The 25,824-nt window shown below is 39.5% G+C and overlaps 1 protein-coding gene across 1 annotated transcript in view; it reads left to right on the top strand.

Moving 5' to 3' along the window:
• Positions 1–25,824, top strand: part of FHIT (fragile histidine triad) — a 405,015-nt gene that overhangs the window by 358,481 nt on the left and 20,710 nt on the right. Inside the window, exon 5 of the mRNA XM_009997008.1 lies at positions 12,248–12,283. Within this exon, the coding sequence (XP_009995310.1) occupies positions 12,248–12,283 (36 nt within the window). The remainder of the gene's footprint in view (positions 1–12,247; positions 12,284–25,824) is intronic.

Below are 25,824 nucleotides of genomic sequence, written 5' to 3'. Positions count from 1 at the left end.
CTGATCGGATCCAAGTGCCCTGATCTGCGAGAGATCTGCCAGGGAGGGATTTTAATTGAAATATTAAATTAAAAACTCTGCAAATCATGGGCACATTTTCAGTTCTGACCTCTTAGGTTAGGGTGCTTGGTCGGGGACTGCCTCATTAATTGCAATAGCTCAGCCTCTGCAATCTCCTTGCTGTTTGATGAGGCAGATAGCACATCTTTCCTATAATTTAGAGGAGATATGTACATCGTTTTTTATCTGAGGGCTGAGCTCCTCTAGCATTAAACTGCATCTGAATTTCACTGTAATGCAGTAGCTCAGCAAAGTCACAGGGCTCTGCTGAAGGGATGGCTGGTGTAGCTCGTGGCTTCAAAAAGTTTATTTATGAAACTGGACATTACGAACGAAGATGGACATTGATACTGGGACATAGTTTTTGTTTGGAAACTTCCTAGCAAAATTTTCAAATTGAAACATTTGTCTATATATGATGAAGGCTGACAGTTTCCTTTTGTTATGGTAATTGTCACTCTTCCTCTTCATAATTTGCATGGAAATGCTGATGGACTTTGTTAACAGTTCCTGTTACATGATTTTATTTTTTCCCCTGAAGGACTTCTTCTGTCAAAGAGATTTTTGTTTAGAAAACATCATCCTTACACACTGTGAGTGCAGTTCATCTCCTCGCTTACAGATGTATTTCTGTGTGTACACATTCATATCCTTCAACAGAGGAACGTAGTAGGTTATTGGGGTTTTTTTGTGTAATTCTCACAACTTGGAAAGAAAATCAAGCATTAAAGAGATGAAATATACTTTTAAACTGGCAGAGCAGTATCTAGAAACCTTCCATAGTCATGTCTTTTCGAAACTGCAGGGGAAAAAAAGTACTGAAAGCAGAGGATGAAAAATGAATCTCTGAAACTGCAGTAGTACCAGTGGTGAGTGAAACAAGGCTGGGAGACAAAGGCTCTTACAGTTCACCGAGAAGGACTTTTTACTGAAAAATACAACTCACAAGTCAAAGGAAATTTCTTAGATGCATGAAGGGAAAAAAAACAACACATAGATTTCTGGATGCTGTGAGAGAAGCTGCATCCAAGGGGGAAAACCAGCAGGACTGACTGCAAAGAGGAAAACAGAAAATGGACCTGAGTCTCCCAGAGGCACATTCCTGCCTGGAGGGGGAGCAACAAAGGGCCTCGGCCAGCTGAGCAAAATGAGATCTGGGATTATACCACATCTGCAGGGACACCAAACCAGGCTCAGGTGTCACATCTGGCTGAGGTGTTAACATTAGAGCCTGTTCACCATCACCATTTTCACATCTTAGGGGGTTCATTCCCAGCAGCTGGTCCTCCTTTGGAAGAAAAGAAGCACAAGTTGTGCCTGTCCAGGACACCGTTGAGGTGCCTCATCGTTCTCAGGTGTCTCCAGACCTCACTGGTCCTTTTGGATAGCAAATCACCATTCTGCAGGGCTCGTGGTGGGAGGTGCTGAGCGGGGGATACTGCAAGGACAAGGTGCACACATGCCTACATACTTGTTTAGTCTAGATCCATATTCATCTTTCTAACCATACAAAGAGCAGACCCACTCTAAGCTTTTCTTATTGAACCACGCCTGGGTTGTTGTTTTTTTCAAAGCATAATATTTGTGCATTTGTATTTAAAGTAATGCCCTCTCCACCCCCAAATAAAATTCAAAGCTGAATAAGGAGCAGTTAGAAATGTGTGATATGTAAATAAAAGAAGGTGCTCTGCAAGCAGCCAAGCAGGTGGCATCTCTTTTTTATCAGGAAGCAAGGAAAGAGCATGTAACTATTGAGTTAATTGTGTTTGGGAAGGCAAAGGAAGTAGCTTTCAAAACACTTTTCCAGTTTTTAGATTAGTGACTTTTTTTTCCATCATCATCATTTCCCCAGTGTTGTTGAACCTCTGGTCCTGCTTCTGATTCAACTGCAATACACTCTTTTGCCCCTGAATATTTCCTGGCAGCTCATTCCATGGCAGTAAATCTTTATGCACTCAGAGACTGTTTCACAGTGAAAGTCCCAAGTGTGTCCAAAACCAGTTACTAGTAAAATTCTGAATTTGTTTAAGTATTTCTTTCTGTTTTTTCCTGGTTGTTGCCTATAAGAGAAAATCTTAACAAAATTACAAGAACACAAAGTGATTGGATACCTAAACTCCCCAAACAAACAAAAAACTAATTTTCACTTTGCACTAAGCTGAAAAGACATATATTTGTGTTCTAATCAACCTATTTATACTTCACAGATACACTGAAGACTAATTAAGATCTGATGTTAGCTGAGCAACTTAATAACTTAAATTATTAACACTTTGGTTTAGATGCATAATTTATGTATAAATTGAAAAAGTAATTTAGTAATGCAGTTTAAATTTTAACTGCAGTGAGTGTGTATATGCTTTGTTGCTACCCATTTTAAGCAGGAGCTTTGATGACTATGATTAATCCATGGCCCTGCATTAAAGCTTTTTTCCAATCTCATGTTTTTGCAAACAGTTAATAAATGATGTGAATCTCAAGAGAGCCAGAGAATCATGCAAAGCACCATATAACCCCACCATCCCAGAGAGACAGATTAGGATTTATAAACTCAACAACTACAAGGATAAGAGTGAAGGGAATGAATACTGAATATATGAGGGGCGTGCCAAAACAGAGCTGAGGGTGTAAAGTCTGAAGGGTATAAAATAAGTTTGTATCTTGATGATTAAATCCCATTGCAATGACCCCCAAACTATGGATGTTACAACCATCTATGCTGCAGTATTGTATGTGAATAGATGATGGGCAACATGATGGAAATTGTCAGACCAAGCTGTGGCTCCAGTAGTAGGAAAGGAAGGCTTTAAGAGAAAAAATAAATAAATCACTGGTTGAATGTAAGAAGTGCCCTGTAAGCACTGATAGCAGAGGCTAGTGCTTGGAGCACATGTCCATTTGCAACTGAATTCCTGAATTTTTCAGAGTTTCAGGATCCTCTAGAGCTGAAAACCAGATTGTAACATTTTTATTGGCAATTTTATAGCCACATTAGATGGCTGCAGTATCTGACATGCCAAGTTAGCATCCCCTGTATGCAGACTTATGGCTGGAGCTCCCAGAGTAGGAATTGGCATTAAGTTACATGAAGGTGACTTTAGGGCTAGCAAAAGACTTACATGTCAGAGGAGTAGGGCATCATGTAAGGGTGCAAACGTGGGTACTTGGAGTTGTAGCAGGCTGCAAGACCTCCTCAAGGCAACAGCAGAGGTGCACTGGCCTAGGGCTTTTGGCTCAAGCAGGCAGAGTTTAGGCAGCAGTGGAAGTCCAAGCGATGCCCTAATGCCCTGCTGAGGGTTGCAGAAGCCATGACAAGTTTCTGTGCAGGTTTAGAGGAAAGAAGAAAAAGACATTATGGAAACATTTGTTATGAGATGAGGCAAAGTCTGAGAGGGAAGCAAATGGTGATGAATGAAGTGAGTATGAAGGTCAGTGGAGCTGCCTGCTTGCAGATATGCAGGAAGATGACTGCTGAACAGTGTAGCTTTTTAAAGATAAACCAGAAGAAAATGTAGTAAGAAGCCCTGTGTTAAGAAGTGATGAAGCTTATTTACCAGCTGACATACTGCTTTCCATGCAACAGGTACAGAAAAAATCAGAGTACAGGGAGAGAAGAGATAAATCTGAGGATGGAAGGAAACAACAGGCTTTATGTGCTATGTGTAAACATTTGTATAAACCCCAAATACCTTAACAACATGGTTTTCTATAGGCTATAATGAGATAAAATGTAGAAAGAAATGGTGGAGCTTGAAATGAGGTAAATTTTCATTAGAGAATGCCAGTTCAGTCACAGAGATAAGAAAGAGCTTAGCTATTTCCTAGTGCCCAGCATCTGGGGAAATGGGAGTGTGGCACAGCAATGCAGCCCAGCACGTGGTCAGCAGTGCTGGAGGCTCCTGGGAACAGCTCAACTTGAGCTGCAGCAGGGCCAGTGCCAGGGCTTTCCCTGCCTGCAGATGTGCAGCAGTGCACTTTATCTTCATCCACAACAAGTTTTGAAAGCTTATGGTACTTTGAGTGATCTCAGTTGTAAATCAGATTATACCCACAAAGCCATATCCTTAAGGAAACACTCTCATTTCTGTGATGAAGAAGCAAGGGAGATTATTTCTTCTGGTGCAAGTTTGCTATTAGAAGATCAGCTAAAGATGGTAATTTTTTAATCCTTTTTTAAAAAATCCTCAGAGAGAGCAGACCTTTTGTTTTGTGGTGTGTTTTTGTTACATCAAAGAGATTATCTTGAGTAACACAGACATGTTTTGAATAGATTCTTTGCAATATTGCAAAGTTCAGGGATTCAGAAATCATCAGGTTCTGAAAACTGCAGAGAAAATGTAGGATTTTTAGGATTGGTTGTTAATTGGTCTTCTTCAAGGACTGCCTTGTAGGCTGAAACTCAGGAAATCCACACTATGATTATATTTAGAAAAATAACACATGGAGTTTAAAAATCTTCAATAATTTTTATCTTTGTCAATTAGGGCAGCCAACCCATGCTAAGGAGCAACTCTGGTTTCAGGCTAAAACATAACTGTCGTAAAAAGATTTCATTACAGGATTGGCATCTTTTTTTAAAAATCACCATTTTTAAAAGTAGTCTCTTCAACAAATATATTTTAAAATGGAACCTGTTAGTTTTCCCACTGATAATCTGTATATGTTCATTGAGTTTGCACTAGTATTTTTTTTCCACTGCACTTGAATAATACATTTGCAACACAACTAATACAGGTACTTGACTCTTTCTTTAGTCTTAGTTTTAGGCATTCAAGTAAGGGACTCAATCTTCAAAAATGCCAGTTACCCAAAACTTTTATTGCCATATAGAATTCACACCAATCATCTAAACAAAGGTTTCCAGTAGAGATGTTGCCAAAATAAATAAATAAATATGCAGGCCACTTATGTAAGGGAATTTCTGGAGTTCACAAATTATGTCCTATGGTCCATTCTTGTTAATGGGAATGTAAAATCTACAGGCTGTCTCCCTACCCTCCCTTGCTTAACAAAAGTGTAACCCCATGTTTATTTCCTTTCTTTTAAAATAGTGCTTGCAAATAATCCTGTGTAATAAAAATCCAATTCTAGGTGTACACAGCTAAAAATGCTCAGTTTGACCCCTGTAACATGCACAGGAAAGCAAAATGGAAAAGCCTGACCCTGAATGAAAAATAAAGCAAAGCGTGGAAATAAAAATGGACAGGGTCATACCTGGGATGAAATTAATAGTTTTAAACTCAAATTATTTTTCCTATACCTTGTCTGACCTCCCTCCAATCTGAAATATACAGGGGGAATTTATTTTTTTTTCCCCATGATGTGCTGCTTAGACTGTTGGTGGTTCTGTAATTTTACATTTGTAGAAGCAGTGTTTGCAGATGTGCTGTAGGAAACTTCACCTTCCTTATCTAATCCTTTGGGTATTTACACTGTAGTCTTCTCTTTGCAATAGACACAGATAACAGCTCCATTAGTTTTTAATTGGGAAGAGGTGGGAGAGATCTTATTTCAAGGTTTTCCAGGATGCTTGGGGATGTATTTTCAACCAAACTCAGCCAAGCTTCCATCTTGCACTACTTTAGGGTTCTCTCCTAATTATTTCACATTAATTATAGTAGAAACTATCTGCTTTTCCATGACAATTATATAGTAATAACAATACAAGATGAGATGAAGGCATTAGCTGTGTTATTCCGTGAAATAAGGAAACAAATGTTCTCTCTCAGGAAGAGGCCACCCAAGCACATTGCACACCCTGTGCTTTAAATAAGCAGCTGCCCAACTCAGTCCCCCTCACTGAATCAGAAAATGCATTTCAAGCAAATAAAATGTCACTCTAGTTTCTTGCAGGTCTTGAGAGCTATGATTTTATTTAGCTGCAAATTTACTGAAGAAAGATCCCTTTAATATTTTATGACTCTGGTGGATTAAGCCTTGTATAAATCAACAAATTAGCAGTCACACTGTATTTACGTTCAGAAGAGGGCTGGGGAAGGTGAAGGCAAGATTACTCCTTCCTGGCAGGCTGACCAAACTGAAAAGCTAAATTGAATGACTTCGACATGTTTAGAGCAATGCAGAAGTGAGGTGAGGATGATAAATAATACACACTGACTGCAGTTAAGGCAAGTGCAAAGTAGGAGGATTTTTATCCTTCTTTGAAGTTTTCCTTTTCTCTCCCTTTGGTGTGGATCAGAGATTTCTGAGTTTTGGGGGATTCTTTTGGAACTCCAATAAAATCCATGAGACAGTGACCTTCAGGCAACCTTTTCTGCCCTGATATGTTTACCTATAGTCAAATTTTCAAAAGTGTTGCTTGCTACAGCTGACAAATAAAGAAGAATCCACTATCTTTAAAATATTTGGAGGTGCTGTGCCTTCTCATAATTCCTCAAGTTTTCTTTCATTTACATAAATAATTTAAATCAGAAGAGAAATGTAGATAGATGAAAACAGGTGCTCCAAGTGTGGAGTGGGCTTTGGAGGCTGGTTTGAAACAGAAGCAAATGGTCCTTGGCACCTTGAAAGTGTGTCGAATGGTTTTATTGCACTTTTCCCCCATCAATTTGGTTTCTTTCCTTCTAAGTAGTGTGGTGGCAGAGGGAGAGAGGCCCTGTGGCCAGGCAGAGAGGATCAAATGCCCTCTGGTGAAGCACTGCCTCCATAATCCTCCCTCCTGTTATAAACATAGCATGAACCCACACGTCTGAGCCTGTTGCCAGTTTGGTTTTTGAGATCCAAAATCAGAACGGCACCTTTGGGAGAGAAAACCTGAGGAAGAGGTGTGCTTACAGCACATGAAAACATTTGAAATGCTTTTAAAAATTCAAGCCTTAAGGCAACTGGTTTTCTGAAAACAGAGTATCCTTCAGTTGGTAGTTTAGAAAATTAATGCAAAAACACCATCTGCTAAACTTCAGATGTATGAATACTATTTGGTCTATAGAGAGTACAGACTGTACAGGAAACTATTGATCCCCCATCTGCTTCAAAATGATCTTTTAAGAATTTCTCTCACTGAATCAAGTACTGCATTAGTAACATCAGATTATACAGAGCACAGCATCCCTGTTGCTCTTAGAGGTGCAGTAAGTAGAAATATATTTCTCTCATCCTTCAGACACCATAACACAGAAGAACATTCCTGGCTTTCTGCATGTTTATTTCCTGTGCAGCCAATAAAATATGGTACAAATCTCAATGAAATGCGCTTTTCTTCAAATATCATGGGTTTGGATGTCTGTGTTAGATATTCCTAGGGGTAGACCACACCTTACAGAAAGGTAGCTGCCTTCGTATCGTCTATCTCCTAATTAATAATTAGATAATAACCAGATGGTGAACCATGAGGAAGGCTATTTTCTGTTACCACATTTCATGCAGTTCTTGTTCCTGAGTGCATTGGGGCTGAGATTTGTGTTCTGAACCTTCAGCACTGAGAAAAATCCTCCAACTTGGGCCAATGGATTCATGCACTGACTGAGGGAGGTGCCTCCCTGAGCACAATTTCAAAATCCAGCCCTTCCCTATATGTAAATTCTACCATATTTCCAGACCTTCTCTTGGGTAGCCATCAAATACCTAGCATTGTGTTCTGAAAAGGAGAAAATAAGTCCTCTGTGCTTCATTGTGACAGCCTGCGTATGATTAGGCATATTAGAGAACAGTGGGTGTAAAATAAGCAGAGAATAACTTCCAGAAGTATCCCCCCCTCCCTGCCCCCAGAATGCTGTGTGTATTCACAAGATAAATAGACAAAGTTGTGTACCTTAAAGGAATACTATTTTATTGTTGTACTAAAATTGCTCAGGTTTAAAAACGCTGGGTATTTCTGTTGTTTTACTTCTGCTGGAATAAGATCTGTGCAGAAACAAAATTGTCACATTTTTCACCAAAACCTCAGGTTAATTCTTGTTTTAAATTTCCAAGACTTTACGCAGTGAATGCTGGCTTGGCATAACAGCAATACCAGCATAAATCAAGAACTCTGGCTTTCCAGCCTTTTGGCCCAGCATCCATTTGTTACTCCTCATAATTTCTTAGGGGTAGTGTGCAGCCTTAGCAAGGAGCATTAAATTAAAAATTCCCAGAGGGTGTTACATCTCTGTGGACCAGATAAGGTTTCCAGCAAGGGCTGCACAAGCTGTCAGTGAACTGTAAACCTTAGCTCAGGAAATGGTGATGCAGAATATCAGTCATTCCTTGTAAGATTCACAGCCCCTTTTGCAGATCAAATTGGCTACACTCCATACTGAGTTCCATTTATAAATTAAAGGTTAATATATTAGTGTTAGCAGTGATATATTTGTTTATCAGTGAGCCAATTATTATACAGCCCCACAGCTTCAAAAATCAATTATCACCATGACTTGCGATCATCTCTGAAGTTTTGTTTTCTTGTATTTAGGACCATGTCTAATGCATAATGCTCATGTAGTAGATGTTTAATAACTGTTATTTACTTTTAAACTTCCATGAATAACTTATAAAAGCCTGGTTCATGAAATCCATTGTGGGGGAAGAATTTGGGGAAGTCTCAACATATGCTCAACCTATTCTTTTGTGCTTTCCTTGGGACCCAAAATCACTGATGGAGACAGGTCCTGGGCAGAAGGGACTTCTGGTTTTGCCCAAGCTTAGTGTAGCTCATGGGTTTTCTTAGAGCACACACATAAACTAAGCTGAATAATTTGTATTCTTTGATTCTTGTGCCCTTCAACCCCCTGACAAAAAGAAAAGTCCGTTTGTTATCCTAGTCAGCATCTGTTTCCAATGGATCCCAAGAGAGACCTGATAGACATTTTTAGAATAGTTCAATAAGTTACGTCTTGCAAAACCTCACCCACTGTATTCCATCTTTCAAAATCTGTGGTGTGTGGGTCTCAGCCATCACACTAGGGTCAAGAGAGGTTTCTAAAATTAGATTGTGTCTATATGTGTTTGCATCTAACCAGACTGGTCCAAGATCCTCCTACCTCATTCTAAATACCTCAGCTGTCATAGCAGGGGGCAGGGTTGCTCATGCCCTTGAGGACTATGAGACCCTCCAGCACCCACTCTCCTTCTGTAAGGAGCCCAGGTGCTAATTTTGGTCATTCCTTGTGTTGTCAAATGTCAGATGGATGAACCCAGACCAGTGTGACACAGCAATAGTAGAAAATTAAGGTCTACAGTTACAGCAGAGTGGAAAGAACCCTGGATGAAGTAATTTTATCTCCTGGGCGTCTTTTTATTGTCTGCTTTGTACCTAAGGCATCTGTTTCTCTGTTAAAGGCTAATCAGGACTTGAAGCCATCCATTTGAGCAGGTATAAATAGCAAATAAAAGGCCCAAGGTACTGCACCACATGGAAGTGTTAAAAGTGAACCAGGTTGATGGTTCCACTTAATCAGAAACAGTGAGAATTTAAATGTTGTGAAATGTGTATTAGCCTGGGGACTGGGGGTGCTCAAAGACAATTAGCAACTAAACATTTCATTAATGAAATAATGATTAATTGTAATTACTAATTAAAATTCAGGATTATGGTGTTGGTTTTAAGCATTACCAGAAGTAATGACATTACCATTTTTAATGAAATTCCAATGAAGAAAATTATAATACAACTTTAAAAAATAGGTGCAGGCAACAGCAAGATTAGGAGTTACTGGTAAACCCAGAGGCATAGAATTTTCCCAGCTGGTGAACTTAAGTTAAGTAAGTTTAATGCACTATAATTTAATTACTAATCATAGTTTTCCTTCACAGTGGGAATTGATACTTGGCTTACATTTTAAAAGAACAAGAGACAGAATTGGAATACCTGCTCTGTGATGGGTGATGACATTGTGCTACAGGCTACAAATAAACCAATATTTTGCAGACTTCTGCATAACATTTGGATTTAGGTATATTAGAGGATGTTTTTAATATTATTTAATTAGTGATTACTGGATTAGAAATTAAGTAGCCCCTGTAGATTTTGTAATACAAATATAATGCAGCCCTTGTGAAGAGCATACTCAATACAATTTTCTATAGATATTAAATATATCTGCTTTGAATAATTCATATGGAGCATATTAGTAAATGTCAAATTCCCACAAGAAGATGGAGTTTGACCTACATTAATAAAGCTATTTAAGATTCATTAATTGTAGACAAATTTCTTAAACTATTTGCTATTACTCACCTTTTCATGCATAATGCAATATGTTGGCTTAAATACAAGTCCTCATTTACATACTGGTGGCTGTGTTGCCCTTCTTGCTATTCACTATTTGACTTCTCTTAACCTGTCTGGCTTATAGGTCCTCTTAGTAATTTGCTGTCTTGTGAAGTTCTCAAATGTCAAGGTCAATTGGAAGTCGTGTCACAGTTGGTTGTAGCTGAGCAATGAATGAAATTTCCCTTTTCCCTGAATTTTCTGGGACAACAAAGGATTTGATGAAACAATTCTGATGAGAGACCTGGTTCATGTTTCACTTGATGGCAAAGGATTGTTATATTGACATCACTGAGGGAGGAAGACAGATCCTGCAACATCAGATTTGGCTCACGTGGATGTAAGGAATATAAACCAATCTGAAGAGTTTTGCCAACACTCAAGAATACACTTGTAATTCTTCAGGCTGAGATTTGGAAACCACATATATGCTAAATGCATGTAGGTTCAAAGAAAATTTACTTTAAGGGATAAAAGGCTTTTAATTGTTATTTATATTTATAATTAGCTCTTTGTGTTCCAAAGAGAGATGAAATCCAAGACAGTGAGCAAATCAGCACACAACATGCCTGGGGATGTACAAGTAGATCCACAAATGGCTCTGCAGGGTACATGTGAATCCAATCCAGTGAAAGAGTCAATGTAGTTGCAGCTCAGGAATACTAAAATCTTATAATTAAATGAATCATTAGCTCTCCAGACAGTTTTGGGCATCCTCAGGCAGGAGGACAGACTTTGAGATGAGCCATTCTCTAAAGGAAGTTTGATATGATGTTCCTGTGGGACAGGCTATGTTGTGCATTGCTACCCTAAATGAATGGGGATGTGAAAGCCACAGGTATACTCTGCAAGACAGGTTTTTGAGGAATGAGGCTTCCTTCTTGTGTTTGGAAAGTAATCAAAACTTCCTGAGAGCAAAGGGCTTTCAATCAAAGCCACGTTTGTGTGTGTTGGAGTGTTAGAGAGAGCTCCTGTCCCAGGAGATGACAACCAAACCTCAACTTCACCACTACTGCTTTCCACTTTTTAAAATCTTTTCTTCTTTTACATTTGTATCCTGGGTGAAATGCAAATTAACAAACTAATAGTTGCTGTGATTTCAGCGGGTAGTTAATTTAAAATAAACTTAGCACCTTGCCAGTATTTCCTTCTAATGGTGCTGCAAATACTGTCAGTGTCCTGTTTTGCTGTTTCAGAGACCCGGAACCTGAGTGTATCTGTTACCATAATAAAATATTCCCCATTCTGTTAAGATAGATAACATAGGGTGGACAGGCAGCACAGGAAGCCCGTTTTTGCAGACTAGGCTCCTAGGTTTTGTAATTAGTCTACAGCAAAGATGAAGCTTGACAGTCTTGCTCTTATATTGCTCTCTGGGGTGCCGGTGCATGTGTAGCTTTCAGAGAAGAGCTGAAAATCAACCAAGACCTAGAATACTAATCTGTCATCTTGTACCCTTCTAAAGGAGGAAAATGTGCCTCTGGCAGACTCAGAAGTGCATTGGTTTCATGCCTCTCCTTTGCTCCGTGGCTGTGAGCAGCAGTGACCACAGAGTGCCCCGTACCCCGGGAGTTTCTCCTCACGTTAGCATTTTCTCATGAAAAAAATCTGCACAAAGGCATAGAGTCCTAGTAATGTCTGTGACATTAAATACCAGCTCATTCATATTCTTTTTCTGTCTCAAGAGTCCTGGTCAGGGGGCAGGCAGTGGGGTTAAACTTTCAGGCAGGAAATCTTTGCCTGAGAAAAATACCAAATATTGGTGACATCCCGTTGTCCTCTCTGAGCTGAAATAGTCCATTAGCAGTAGCAGTTGGGTGGTGTGTGTGTGCAATTGGCAGGATAAATAAATACAAAAGGTTCTTATTAATTTGTAGAATGGAAAACTTACAATATGTGCTAATTGCAAAAACTCCTAATTAGATATAATCTTCAAAGCATGTTGAACAGGGTAGTGTTTGATCGTGTTGAATTTTTCAGTGCACTTTCAGGAGAAATCCTTAGAAATGAGGTGCTGTAAAATTCATCAGAGAGCAATTAATTTGTGCCAATAGCGGAATATGGTCTGAATTAATGTGTATATATGTATTAGGACATAAATGGACTTTATTGTGACTGCACAGGCTTCAATTTGTAATGAGAATTTGTTCTATAGACGGCTAAGAGGATACACCACTAAGAGCTTCCTCATGCAAGGCAGGCTCAGAGGCAGCCCAGGCATAAATGAAGAACCATTTTCTAAAGCCAAGGTCTTGTCAAAAGACATACACCCTTAATATTTGTTTAAAACTATGAAGTTTCTGTCTCACTTTACAATGTCCAAAGTGTAAGATGTCCTGTTTTTCTTCTGCCTACGTGAACTGAGTTGGCTACAGTCACGACTTCAAAACAGGGTAAGAAAGAGCTGGATAAGCTGGTCCCGTGCCTTTGTCTCCTAGTATCATTAACCAGACAGCGAAGAACACACCAAACTAGAACACTGCATCATTCATGTGACTCACTTCACTTTAGAGACTCAAATCCAATCTTCAGGCACCATCTCTCATTGCACTCATGCTCTTAGGTATAAATTTTGCTTTTCAATTAAAGGACAGGAAGAAGGATATGAGATAAAAATTGCATAAAGCTATAAATAAGGAGTGGAGGTTCTCATGAATCTGTTTTTCTTTTGCATCCCTCTCTGGGAAAGTGTTTTCTATTACTGCTGACTGGATCAAAGACTCAGATTGGAGGTTTTTTTCTGACACAAATAGTCCAGAAGCGCAATTTTAAAAATATATATTAGTTTTAATTCAAACTTGATGCTTCTAGATTTTTTAAAAGAATTAATCTCTATTTATTAGATATTCCTTTCATATTATATGTTTATATAATCTTTTCAGCCCACTAGTCTGCTTATTTTTAATTTTAATTTGTTAGTTGTCAGTTTCTGTAAATGTGATCATTCCCCAGCGCTGGGTATAAATCTTTGATATGACCCTAATGTGATTTCAAACTACATTTCAAACTCATCAGCTGAAATCAGAGCACATTGGTCTCCCCTTCCGTGAGCATCTGACGCTCCTGTTTATCAGATTCTCTATTTTGTAAATTACTGAAGCATAGCTCCAATAAATAAGCCTACCTTAAAATCTGTGCCAGTCAAAATATTTTTCATGGGTTTATGTGCAGGCATACATTGTTTTTATGCAGCTGTCTCTTTCTGAGCTAATTTTATTGCTATACATCAAGCTTTAAAGACCATCTCATGTGAAACTTTGCCAATGCTTTAATGGGCTTAAAGTGCTAAGTATTCTTATTTATTTCTCTGTATTTACTTACAGGCACTGTAATGACAAGCAAATGTATGATCAGTGCTACAGAAAGCAGTATATTCAGGCTGAACACACCGCACAGGAGCACATGCATAGCGAGTGTAAGGAAAACCAAAGCCAGGCATAGCCCTTGGCTGCCTCCTTCTCCCCCATTCTGCAGGTTGTCATCTCCTGCAGGAAGGAGAAGCTAGGGGTCCCACATGCCTGCTCCTAATTCTCACTGTAAACTGGGAGCCCTAATGCCCAGCTCTAAACTCGCAAAATCCTGCACAGCTGGTTTGCCGTGATCATTAGGGGCAGAGTCTGTTCCTCCTTTAGGTGACTGATGGAACCCACGGGTGGTTCTGGCACAGGTGGTGTATATCAGCCCTTCAACACACCCACAGCTGGAGTGGATGAGGGGAGAAGCTGCTTTGCTGCCCTATGATAACAGGGCTGCATAGCACAAGGTTGTGTTTTCACCCAGGCTGGGTAATCAAGGCTGTACTGGAGGCAGGTGAGCCCAGTAGGATCACAGCTGGATCCCACACTGGCTATTTAAATCCTCCTTCAGCAGCCTCAGCTTTTGCTGCTTTTCTTCCACTGTCTGGAGTTTGTTTCCACTTGGCTGTAGTTAGGTAAATGATTTCTCTCTTTCTCTCATCTTTGCAGCTGGAGGTCAGATGTGAAATTCTCTGTTCCAAGTGGGGATGGTTTCTTTTGCTCCTGCCTTGAGCCTCACATTTAGGATTGATTTGGTATTTGAAGATGTGCTGTCTTGGTGAATGTTGTCTTGTAAATAAGAATTTCAGAAGAGAATTGCAAAAACATGAGTAGAATGAAGTTGTTGAGTCATTTGAACTGCAAAAGGGGAAAGGAGGCATTAAACTGATAGAGCTGCAAAAGGATATTTCGTGTGTGTTGGAATGCAGAAGTCCCCAGCCATGCTGCAGAGGTGGCCATCACACCATGAATGGTCTTAGGGAGTCAAGCTGAGATCTCTATGCAGTGGCATTCCCCCTGTGGATAAGGAGTTCGTGTCCCTCAGGGAAAGGTGTTGTACTGACCTGCAGGACAACCTGATGGCTGAGGGCTATTGCCATAAGGGTGCTATTTAATATCTGGGCTGAGGAAATAAGATGTCTAGAGCATCTGCTAGGTAGAAAATGTGGCTAGAACTATAGTTTAAAAGAAACTGGGTTTATCTGCCAACAGCAAGATCTAAAGCTTTGCTGGGGCTTGGCCAGCAACCTCATGCAGAAGGCAGACATGGGAACCTGCTGCATGGTGAGATTGTCTTGGGCTGACTTCACCTGTGACTCTTTGTGCTGGAGCTGAAGGTTTCTCCACTTTTTTCTGTTCTTTCTTGTCCCTTTACAGTATCTGTTTCCCTCTTCTCCTCACCCTTAAATGCCTTTCAACATTTTCATTGCATGTCTAACTTAATGAGAAACTTTGGATGTGCCTGGAGCTGTATCCAAGGCTGTGCTCAGATGTTGAAATCGCTGCCTGAAAATTGGCTTCCCTGGTAATAACCCAGAGCTCAGTGTATGAAGTGTAGCGTGGTGGAGATATTCTCTCGGTGCAATTTCTTTGAAGAAATAAATTACCACTGTGTTTTGTATTGGGAGAAAGAGCGTTTTGTTGTTAAAAGTGACCCACAAAGATAACAGTTCTAGAATTTGGCACTTTACCTTTTGCAGGTCTTTTTTTTTAATAGCTTAAAAAAAAAGTATAAAGGTTTTCTTATTATACGGGTCTCTGGATTACTTATCTAAATTATGAGTGAGGTGGATGGTATCTTTCAAAGGACAAGCTTCCTGCTTGCTGTGTTCTCTCACAAAGTATTTTCCAACAACCTGGTCCTCAGTGTTTGCCCATTTTTGCACTCTAATGAGATGTATGCCACTACAAACCTGCATTAAAAGACTTTTTAATGCAGTCGGGAGCCACAGCTAACAGGCCTTCTATCAATGTAAGTGCCATAGCTCAAACTGATAAAGAGCTAAATCCCTAACAAGCTCTAAGTTACAGCATGGAAATAGAAAGTAGACTTTCTCCACACACGTTTTAAGTACCTCATTAGTTCTCAATACGTCTACATGAGCTGAAAGTAATTGATCTCATTACTATGTATATAAATGTGGCAAATTTCTTAAATTTCGCAGCTTCGCTCTGTTCAATTAACTGGTTTGTTAAAATATATGTCTCTTTAATTAATTGCAGGGGTGAGAGTGTGAAAGGGAATATATGCATATGTTAGGGTCGAGAGGACAGAGATGCTGAGTCTCATCCAAATCTCAGTGATGGCATTTTGGGGTTTTGAGAAGTCTGGTCTCCATGGAAAGCAGTGCACAGGAAGGGCTGTTTGCTGCTGAGGTGGAGGAGCAGCCATGCTCTGCAGTTTCAGGTCAAGAGGTAGAACTGGAACAGTTTCAATGATGCTGAAGGGTTTTTTCTCTATGATTCATAGCATTAATCACATACTGTTTTTCTTCTGAAATTTATTTGGAAGATAAGTTTTGAGGACTGGGGGAAGCTCAGAGAACCTGTAGCTCTGTAAAGCGCTTAGCCAAGTCTGTATGGGTGGGCTTGAATTTGCTTGCTTTGGCAGGTCTCTATAATGCACCTCTGGCCTGGGTGCAAGAACATTGCTGAGTTAGTATCTTTGGTACATAGGGGTAAGTGTAATAAATGGGCCTTGTGGACACCCTCTGCTCAGAGGAGAATTTCCTCTTCTGTAGCTCAGTGCTATAGAACAGTAGATTTGCAGTCTCATCTCTCATCTGGATTTCACAAGCTTCTTGGACACAAGATGATTGGCTTCAAAATGCCTGCAAAATGGCCACAATGACCTTGGTGCTCTGTTAAACAATTCCAATGAATTCCTCTCCATCCTCTGCATCTCTGCAGTGCAGCAGTTTCTGCAGCCCCAGGACTTCAATGTTTCCCATCCCTTCCAGGACTGCCCAGCAAGAAGTGCAAGCTGGCCTGAGGTTTGTGAGGAATGTGCCAGAGATGTGGGAGACTTGTTTTCCTGCTCTCTCAGCCATCAGAGCTGCTGCTGTCCTTGCAAATGACAATGACTTCTGTGGGAAATCATACCAGTAACAGGGCTCTGGGCTGTTAACACACATCTGGAAAGACTGGGGCATCTAGGAAAAACTCCAGTCCCACAGATAAAATAGGGATAGAACAAAGAAAAATACCTTAAAAGAAAAATATATACTAGTGTTTTTCAGAGGTACTGGAATAAATGTGAAAAGGCTGGAAAGCCCACAGTGGAGCCTGTTAAATACAGCTTGGTAGAAGGAGATCTATAAGTAAAATGCAGCTTTGACCAAGTAAGGAGATTTCTAATAGTCCTCGAGGCTTTATTTGTTATGTGATGCTCATTGCTGAAAAATGAGCCGTAAGGATGGAATAACCAACATGGTCTTTTTATTTTTACCTTCAGGAGTTCTTGAGCTTACCTGGTCATCACACATTACTGGTGAAGGCTGTCCTCAGGCAAAGCTCTCTTTTTCTGCAGTGAAAGTTTTGCCATGGTCAAAATTACAGGATTTAGTTTTATGGTTGTTTGCTTCCTCCAATGTTCCTGACAAACTGTTTTCCCCTCTTTAGAGCCTGTGACTTCTAAGAACTTTTTGAACAAAGTGATCGATTCAGTTAGTTACACTACATAAAACATACCTAGAAATATTTGCAGCATGCCCTGCTAGTTTTTCTTCAGTCATAAAAGAGCATGTGCTTGTTCTATTAATTCTAGCTTTTGGAGGGCAGGGGGGTTATTTGATTTGTGAGTGGTTTTTGTGTGCAACTTTACCCATAAACCAGATGTTAACACAAGACTCCACATGTTTGTGATCATTAGACAATATTAAAAGCTATCACTCAATCACCATTTGGAAACAAGAGCATTGGGTGTTCTGCTACCTGCAAAGCAATAAAATTATTGTCTGACACATTTACAATCCCAAAACTAGCAATCTGCTTTAACATGGAATAAGGTGTGTTGTTACAATACAGTGTCTTGCTGAGCTCTTCATATAGAACATTTGAATTAGATAATTTGATTTAAATACATAGAGAGAGCACAGCTGTAGGCCTTATAAATGAGAAACAGAGCCAGATAATGTTCAGCTAGATATTTCTGTAAATAACTGTGTCCTTCTGAATTGTGTTTTTACCTGTTTGCTATTAACCTTTGACATTTCTGCCAAAAAACTAGGAAATGCTGGATGTTTGCAAGCACTTGAGGACCATATTTTTATTTAAGCCTTCTTTTAAAAATAGAAACAGTATCAGCATAATTTCCAGATTTCAGGGGGGTTTGAAAAGAATAATAGGAAGCTATAAAACTCCTGAAAGAACTTTACCTTGGCTGAAGAATTTATATATAAAGAGATCAATTTTCTGATAAGATTCTCTGGAATGAAAGGGCATTTTGTAAGTTTAGCAAACATGAATATCAAAACTAGGGTTGGCTGTTTGGGACCCGAAGTCTGATAGAAACCTCATTATAGTCTACAAAAGTTTCCTGGATCTTTTGTGGCCTTTAGATCCAGTGCTTTAATGTGTTTGGTAAGGTAATGGTTGCAATAGTTTCTAGTGCTCAGGTCTCTGAAGCTTCTGAAGGCTGCAATGCTGCCAGTTTCTGTAGAAGGGCTTTACCTCTCTGGCAAGTCATCTTGGGGTGTGTGGAGAGGAAGATCTTCCAGTGTTGCCAGCAATTATCATGTGACATTATACCTCTGCCATTATCTCTTCCAACTTAACTTTGGTAACAAGAAGCAAAATCTGATTATCAGTGTTGATTACACCACAACAAATAACTTTTGTGCACACTGTTGTTTTGGTTGTGGTAGGTCAATGCTGGGATGGCCCCACTTCCACAAAGGAGCAGTGTTCCTGTTAAAAGCTTGTAATGAAGTTGTTGGGTCTTGGGGCAGGTTGTGTTTGCACAGCTGGCACTTCACAGCAACGTTCCCTTGACCCCTGGGTGATTGGGGTGTGGAAGGTGTGGCTGTGACATGAATTTTTGGTCGCTGGAAAGCACGTGAGATGTTACACTGGTGTACAAAACCAGTGCTGGTAGTGCTTTTTACAATCAAGTCTGACATGTCAAGATAATGCTTTCTTCCTGCCTAAGAAAATGTGGAAATGTTCTTAGGCAATAAAACTCCAGAAGCATTAATTTCAATTACCATGTACAGTAATTGGATATTAAATATACAGTGGTTTTATCAGAAATCATCAGCTTGTTCATTTCAGAGCAGAATCAGAAGCCAATAGAGTTCAATAGGAAGGTGAGCTTTTTTCAGTACCCTTCTGTCAGGTCAGGGCTTCCCTTTCCTCCAAAACCCTCTTGAGAAATGCCCATATGAGTTTAAAGCAAAACTTGTCTGTGGGTTTAGCTGCAGGGACAGGTTCTGTGGCTGCTTTTGGCCAAAGCTGCTGTATCTTAATTTGCTCTCTGCCCACCTCCAGGAATTAAGGATTGTTACCAGATCAAGTTTTCTTTTAGTCTGGGTTTTCTCCAGCTGTGCAAGGTGCAAGGCACTCCCTGCATCATCCTTTGCTATCCTGAGAGCTGGAAGAGTCTGCCAAAAACTTGCCTCCAGTGCTGTGCTTGGGTTTGCAGGATGTGCCATGTCCAGCACCTTGAATAGTGCTGGGAATTCTAATCCTAAACCTTGACTATCCTGGAAGACTCAGAGCTCTTCTGCATTGCATGGTGGATGTTCTAACCCTACAAGCAAGTAGCCAGTCCAAGTAAAATATGAAGGTTTCATTCAGCTGCACATGTGCATAGACCATCAGTAAGAAGTTAGTCACAGAAACAGGGAATACAGGATAACCTGGGATAAATCAGGAGCATCATTTTAAGTGGTGAGATGCCCAGGGAAACATGCTATGAGCAGATACCTAATATAATCCTTTTCTTAGGGTTATCTGCCTTGTAGATTAAACAGGTTTGTTTTATTTTTTTGTTGTTACTTGGTTGCTGGGTGAATTTGATGCTTTCCAACTAGGAGGGCTCTTGTCAAGGAGGAGGATTGTATTGCAGGTCAAGGTTCTGGATGGCTGCCATGCAAAGTGGTTTAGACAGAAAGGCTCCAAGTAAGTGCTACAGTAGTTGCAAATTGGCAGGTCTTCTGTGCTTGGATGCCAGAGAGCCAATTCCCACTTCACAGTGTTGAATAATGAGCATTGTTTCTAAATTCTTTTAAGAATAAACTGCATTAAGATACTTGGAATGTAAAGGCTTCCTCTTAAAGGAAGTAATGGTTTTAATTTGTTTTAATTCTATTATTAGGTCTGTTAATAAAAATGTCTATTTAAACTATTTTAGACATCCATTAAAATTCTACAATATTAATTTTATGGAGAACTTCCAAAAGAACTCTATTAGTTTTCCTCCATTAAAGTAGCATTATGGACTTTTAATAGAGCTCTTAGCTACAGCAATTTTTATTGACCTAGTTACTAAATGAATTAACGTTAGTCCCAGTGTCCTCAAAACATGTGATATACTTCAAATATTTTTAAAAAAACAACAGACTCACAAGTATTTAGTAATTTCTCCATTCAACAACTTTTACAGTTCCTTGATCAAATGTATACAGGCACTGGGTAGATTCTAGGTATGATTTAGTTTTGCATAAGACTTTCTGGATACCTCAGATAAGGATTTTCAGTCTCAACCATAACCATATTTTTTACGTAAGGCAGAAAAATCAATTCTTACATGATCTCATCCACCAGTTGATTCTGTACAAATAAATCTCTGGATGGGATGTGTTAATAATGCTTTTTCTGCTCAATCAGGTGGAATAAATGCAGCTAGGTTACCTACAGTGGATTATTTGTGATACAGATTTCTTTTTTTTCTGAATTATGCATGATTGTTTGTGTCTTGCTTTTAGATTGATAGATATGATGTTTTTTCTGTAGCTTTGGACAGATATAATTCTGAGCTTTACAAGGAACCGCATTGCGTTCTTGCCTGTGACTCAGAGGGATACCTAATCCTTTTTGAAGAGTTCAGATCTGGACTGCTCTGACAGCCCAAGCTCCTGCTCAGTCTGGGGATCTCAGCTGGCATCTCAGCATGATGCTACAAGCAAAGGATTGTGACTGGCAGTATCCTAAATTCATCATGAAAACGTACAATTCTTCTGGTCACGGGGTTGTTCTGTATTTGTGTTGCACAAGCATTGGACACATGTGACATTTGCTTGCTTTTTAAAGAACTGTGGCATCATCATGAAAACGTACAATTCTTCTGGTCACAGGGTTGTTCTGTATTTGTTTTGCACAAGCATTGGACACGTGACATTTATTTGCTTTTTAAAGAATTGTGGCTTTAAGTAATTAATCCAGTGGTCTACTAATGAATATTTTATTCAAATAGTATATAAAAAAAGAAATGAATGATATCTGAGTGTTAATACCTACCTGAAGTTTATTCAAATCCCAAGTTAGATTATACATGAATAATATAATTTTTCCAAGGGCTATTCTGTATAAACCAGCACTGTTTTGTCTTCAACCTGAAGACCAATTATTCATGTTTGATTTGCTGTTTTTTAGTGCATCCACTCGTATTGCATTTCATATCCTGGACTGTCATGTTGATAAGAATATGACCCAGTAGCACATCATACAGCATTTGTGTGATGCAAGCTCTTTGGACTGACCCGTCATCCTCAAAACCGAGGGTAAAATAAGTATCTGACCTAAAGTGTTTGAGTTATTTACTTGCTATCTGAGTTGACTGCCTGTAGGTGATAATACCAAGATGTCTGAAGCACAGGTTGTTAAAATGAATTGCCTGAGTTCAAAAGCTAGAAGGAGGTAGCCAGGAAAGTGAATCTATATTGCTAACAATTCTTTGCATGCAGTTTTGTTTAGGTGCACTCAACAGCTTACACTTCCTGCCTTCTATAGCTGACACCAGAGAGATTAATGTAGAGCCACCGTGCAGAGTCCAATCACTAATTCAGTAACTTTTTTCTGAGTGCCCTCTTGAGGCTTTTAAAATTACCTGGAAGTTATTTACTGAATTTCTGCATAAGAATCCAGCTCATTTCTGGTTACTGGATGCCCAGATGTGCCAGAGTGACTGATTCCATATTGTAGGAGCTAGTGGCTTAGGTCTTGATCTTATAAACACTTGCTACTTAATCTAGCTTTATTCCTAGGTACATAGTCCCTTCAATTTCATTTCATTTACAGCTTTATTGGATCTGTCTGATGAATGTTAAGCAGAGAATGTATATGTTTGGGTCTTCAGAGGTGTTTAAGACCATATGTACAAGCATTGAAGCTAAATCCTGGTTTGATATACCAGGCTCTTCTTGGGAGTGGGCTGGCAAAAACTACAGAGGATGGGCAAGGAAATAAAGCTGGGTATGAAAAGAAGATGAACAAGATTTAAATGTGTCACTACTGTCGTTCTCGGCTTGAAAATGCCACTGTGCAAGTTATGTGATCACTAGACTTTGCTAGTCTGAAAGCTTAAAGGTTGTGCAGGCTTGCTAGTGGAGGTCGAGGGAGGAATGTTTATTTTCAGCACTGTTCTCACACTGACAACTTTAGAGTGAGATGGATCCACAAATATGTATGCTTGGTAATTTCAGCTAGCACTAGCATCACTTTTGCCACTCAGTTCAGAGCTGAGTAAATTCTGTCCAACACATGTATGCCACTTTGTTACTTGTATATCATAGCTTCAGGCCCAAGAGCTAAATTTGATATCGTTCAGTTTTTGTTTATTAATATTTTTAAAACAGTGTCTCATAGTACAGTCATGTTTTGACTTTTCAAAGGAGTAAACAATATGGTTATACTAGTGCATCATTTCAGTCTCTGCTAAAACCTAGTCAGGTAGAGTATTTTTAGTAATCAACTTATGTAAACTGTGCACAGAATGTGTGGTGCTTGTCTGTCCCAGCTGGTCATCACTGGACGTCAGACTGCATGATAATGTGTTCCCTTCTGACCCTTGTGTCTGCAAATTGTCCTCACAGGGCAACAGAGGCTCCTCAAGTCCTGCTGCTAAAGGACCCCTTCACAGCCATAGCTTCACGTGCCTTCCAATGGACCTTAAGCAATATGGCCGTGTTCAGAACAAGTTCTTTAGTCTTTTCATGGTCCTTATTTCCAAACACAGTCATTGATCCCAGCAGAGCATGCAGCCCCTTTCTTCCTTGCTGTCTTTTTGCAGACTCTGCAACCACCCTGTCCTGCTTTGTACGTGGTCTTGCCACTCTAGTGTAGGAACCTTTGCTGCTGTTTCTACCATCTGGAGCAGCCTCCATGTATCTTTCTGCCTCATCAACTCTCTATCTCTTCAACTTTTGTCTTTTTTTTTTAAAGTAGATTTTCTCATATGCCTATGCCTCTTAATTTTTTTTCCTCACTCTTTTATTTGCCTTATGGCTCAGTGGCTTAATTTATTCATCATACAGTGTCTTGACACCACTGGTTTCTATAATTTATACTGTGTACTGCCTGCATCCACTGCTTTCTTGTATTTAATTCTGCTGAGTGTTTGGGAATGCAGTTGGTATGAAAAGCAGTAGATGATATGAAGCTGTATTATTTTGTACAGAGATACAGCAGCATATGTATATATAAATATTCTACATACATATAAATATTCTAACCTTGCAACACTTTAATAAAGCAAGTAATCTGGGCTAGTTTAAAATGGAAACAATATTCTGTGATTGAATTGAAAAATCTGAATTAAAATTTAATTCAAAATAAAGCTTAGGGTCTTTATGAATAGGGGGAATTTCAGCACAAGCTTTAACAACACTTTTTTCATGTAAGTGTGCATTGGTGTATGTGTCTCTGGGTGTGTATATATACACTTTACATGTAACACAGTATTGTTAAATATATCCGTTCATGGAGCTGTGTGATCAAAGAAAGTCACTGCTTTCTTTTTTCTTCCCTTAGTTCATGTTTTTGACAGTTTTGAAAATTTGGGCTCTCAGCAGGAGAGCTTTGCATCTGGCTGTCCTGGCTCACAGGAGTGCAGGTTTCCTTGTACATCTGCAGGTGTGTGCTGATGTGCTGGCACTTTGCTGTGGGCAAACCACCTGAGCTACTCTGAACAAGAGCTACCTGCCTCTCTCTCTTTGCAGCTATCCGAAGTCCTCAATTTAGAAGGCAAATTATGAGAAATGTATCTCATAAAACAAATACCCATGACTGACATTGTTCAAGTCAGAGTTGAATTCAAGGTTTGATTTGCAAAATCCTGATGAGAAACAAAAAAACATTGCTTAAACTGTTCTGACTCCTGCTTGTCCATTCCTGGGACTGAAAGTCTCCACTTTCTCAAACCTCTGAAGGCTCAGAGGTCTTCCAGCACCTGCAGCATTGCAAAACTTACGGATATTTGCCTTTGATATATATATAGTGGGTACTTTCTGCTAGCAGAGAGACCTGCAGGGCTGTGCAGGCTTTCTGGGACCAACACGTTTCCCAAACCTGAGACAATCAGTATTTAAGTGTTCAGCTGACAAAAGCAGTTGAGTGTGGTTTGTGCTCAGGACCAGCAGTAGGATTGTTTCTCACCACTATCCCACATGCTTAATCCCAAAAGCTTGTGAGTATGGCTAAACATGACTTTAATTATGAAACCAGGAGCTGTTGATTCTGGTTTTTTCACTTATTTAATTTGTCATTCTTTGTCCAAGCTGTTACTGTCAAAACTTCCTTCATGAGCTGAATTAGGATAACAAGAGACAACTATTTATAAGAAATGATTTAAACATGAGGATGTTGGTGTAATAAAAAGAGTTCATCTGTGCAACAGTATTACATTTGCTATTGTATTTGATTACTAATGAATACAGAGTACTCATCTTAGCAACAAGCAGGAAGAAGTTTTGTATTAAATCACCTAAATGATGAAGTGAGTGAGCAGAGGCTGTTTTAGTGTTCAGAATGCAAAATGTGCAGCTCATAACCGTGATATTCACTGTACCTTTTGTATAAATATATTTTGATTCTAAATGTACATGTGAGACAAAAATGCTTACTTTTGAGGTTGAGATAGACACTTATTTTTTATTTTTTTTAAACCATGACATAAATGTCTGGAGTGGTAATGTTATTCAATCTTGAAAAAGTTTGCTTACAGTTCACTTCTAATGGCTCTATCATGCCATTATCAAATGACTGATAGTCATTGCAAGCATTTTAGCAGCTTTCAGATCTGTTATATTTTTAATTAAATTGGCTGTGAATTGCATAAGCAGCAAAGGTTGACAAGGCAGCACTCAGTGCAGCATCAGTGTTTCTCAGCATAGCTGTCACAAGACGTTCATGGACTTGATTTCTTTAAACACTTTATGGTTCTTTTAATCTATGTCAGGTGTTGACTCAGAATAGTAAGTAAACAGCTCTGGAGAGCAGGATGGGATACTGCAGAAATACCCTGGAGTTGCTTCGATGGAAGCTGCCTGGCTTAGAGTGCACGGAGCTGTCTGACCCGAGCACTGTCAGCAGAGGCAGGATGGCTCCGGGTTTGTGGAGAACGTGGTCTCTGTGCTTAAGGCTAAAGGACTTGTGTGTCCATGTGCATGCTAACACCGTGCCCTGCTTTCTAGCTGGAAGTCAGTAAGGTCTCTTGAGCTTACTGTCAAATGTGTTACTGGAACAACATCCACGGTCTTCCCCAAGGAACTGCAGATGTCCCTGAACCACCTGTAGGCTGGTACCGTGGCAGCTGCTTACTTGCAGAAAGAGGGATGAAAAATTAGTCCTTACCCTATATTCCTGTGCCATCATTTATTTTAAAATATATTCCTGCAAATACTGCCTTTGCTGCAGTTGCCTTGTTAAGATTCTTTCTGCTAAGTCCCTTTTCGATTTCCAAATCATCAGAGTAACACAGTGAACGTGTGGCTCCTCTTCTGTTAGTCTCACATGAGACATTGTAAACTGGCCCATCTTCAACAAACTAGGTCAGCCTGCTCAAAACCATGGGTACCACTAAGGGGAAATGATGCTATGATTTTTAAGATACTAATAAATGCTAAAGAAAATAAACTAATCTTTCATATTTTGTATTGAAACTGCAGGTGAATTAATTATGAGAAGTGTATGGGCCAAAGCTTGAAGGCTTTTTAGTCTGTCTTGACCTGAGGAAAGCATATCAGAGGAAAGGCTTGGGAAAAGAGATCCAGAGTGGAGTCTGATTTTCATTTAAGAGGTTACTAATTTTTTCTGATATGCTGC

This window comes from Chaetura pelagica, unplaced genomic scaffold (assembly GCF_000747805.2).
Source record: "Chaetura pelagica isolate M959 unplaced genomic scaffold, ChaPel_1.0 scaffold364, whole genome shotgun sequence".
Taxonomy (NCBI): domain Eukaryota; kingdom Metazoa; phylum Chordata; class Aves; order Apodiformes; family Apodidae; genus Chaetura; species Chaetura pelagica.
This window is presented reverse-complemented; position numbering and strand designations above follow the sequence as displayed.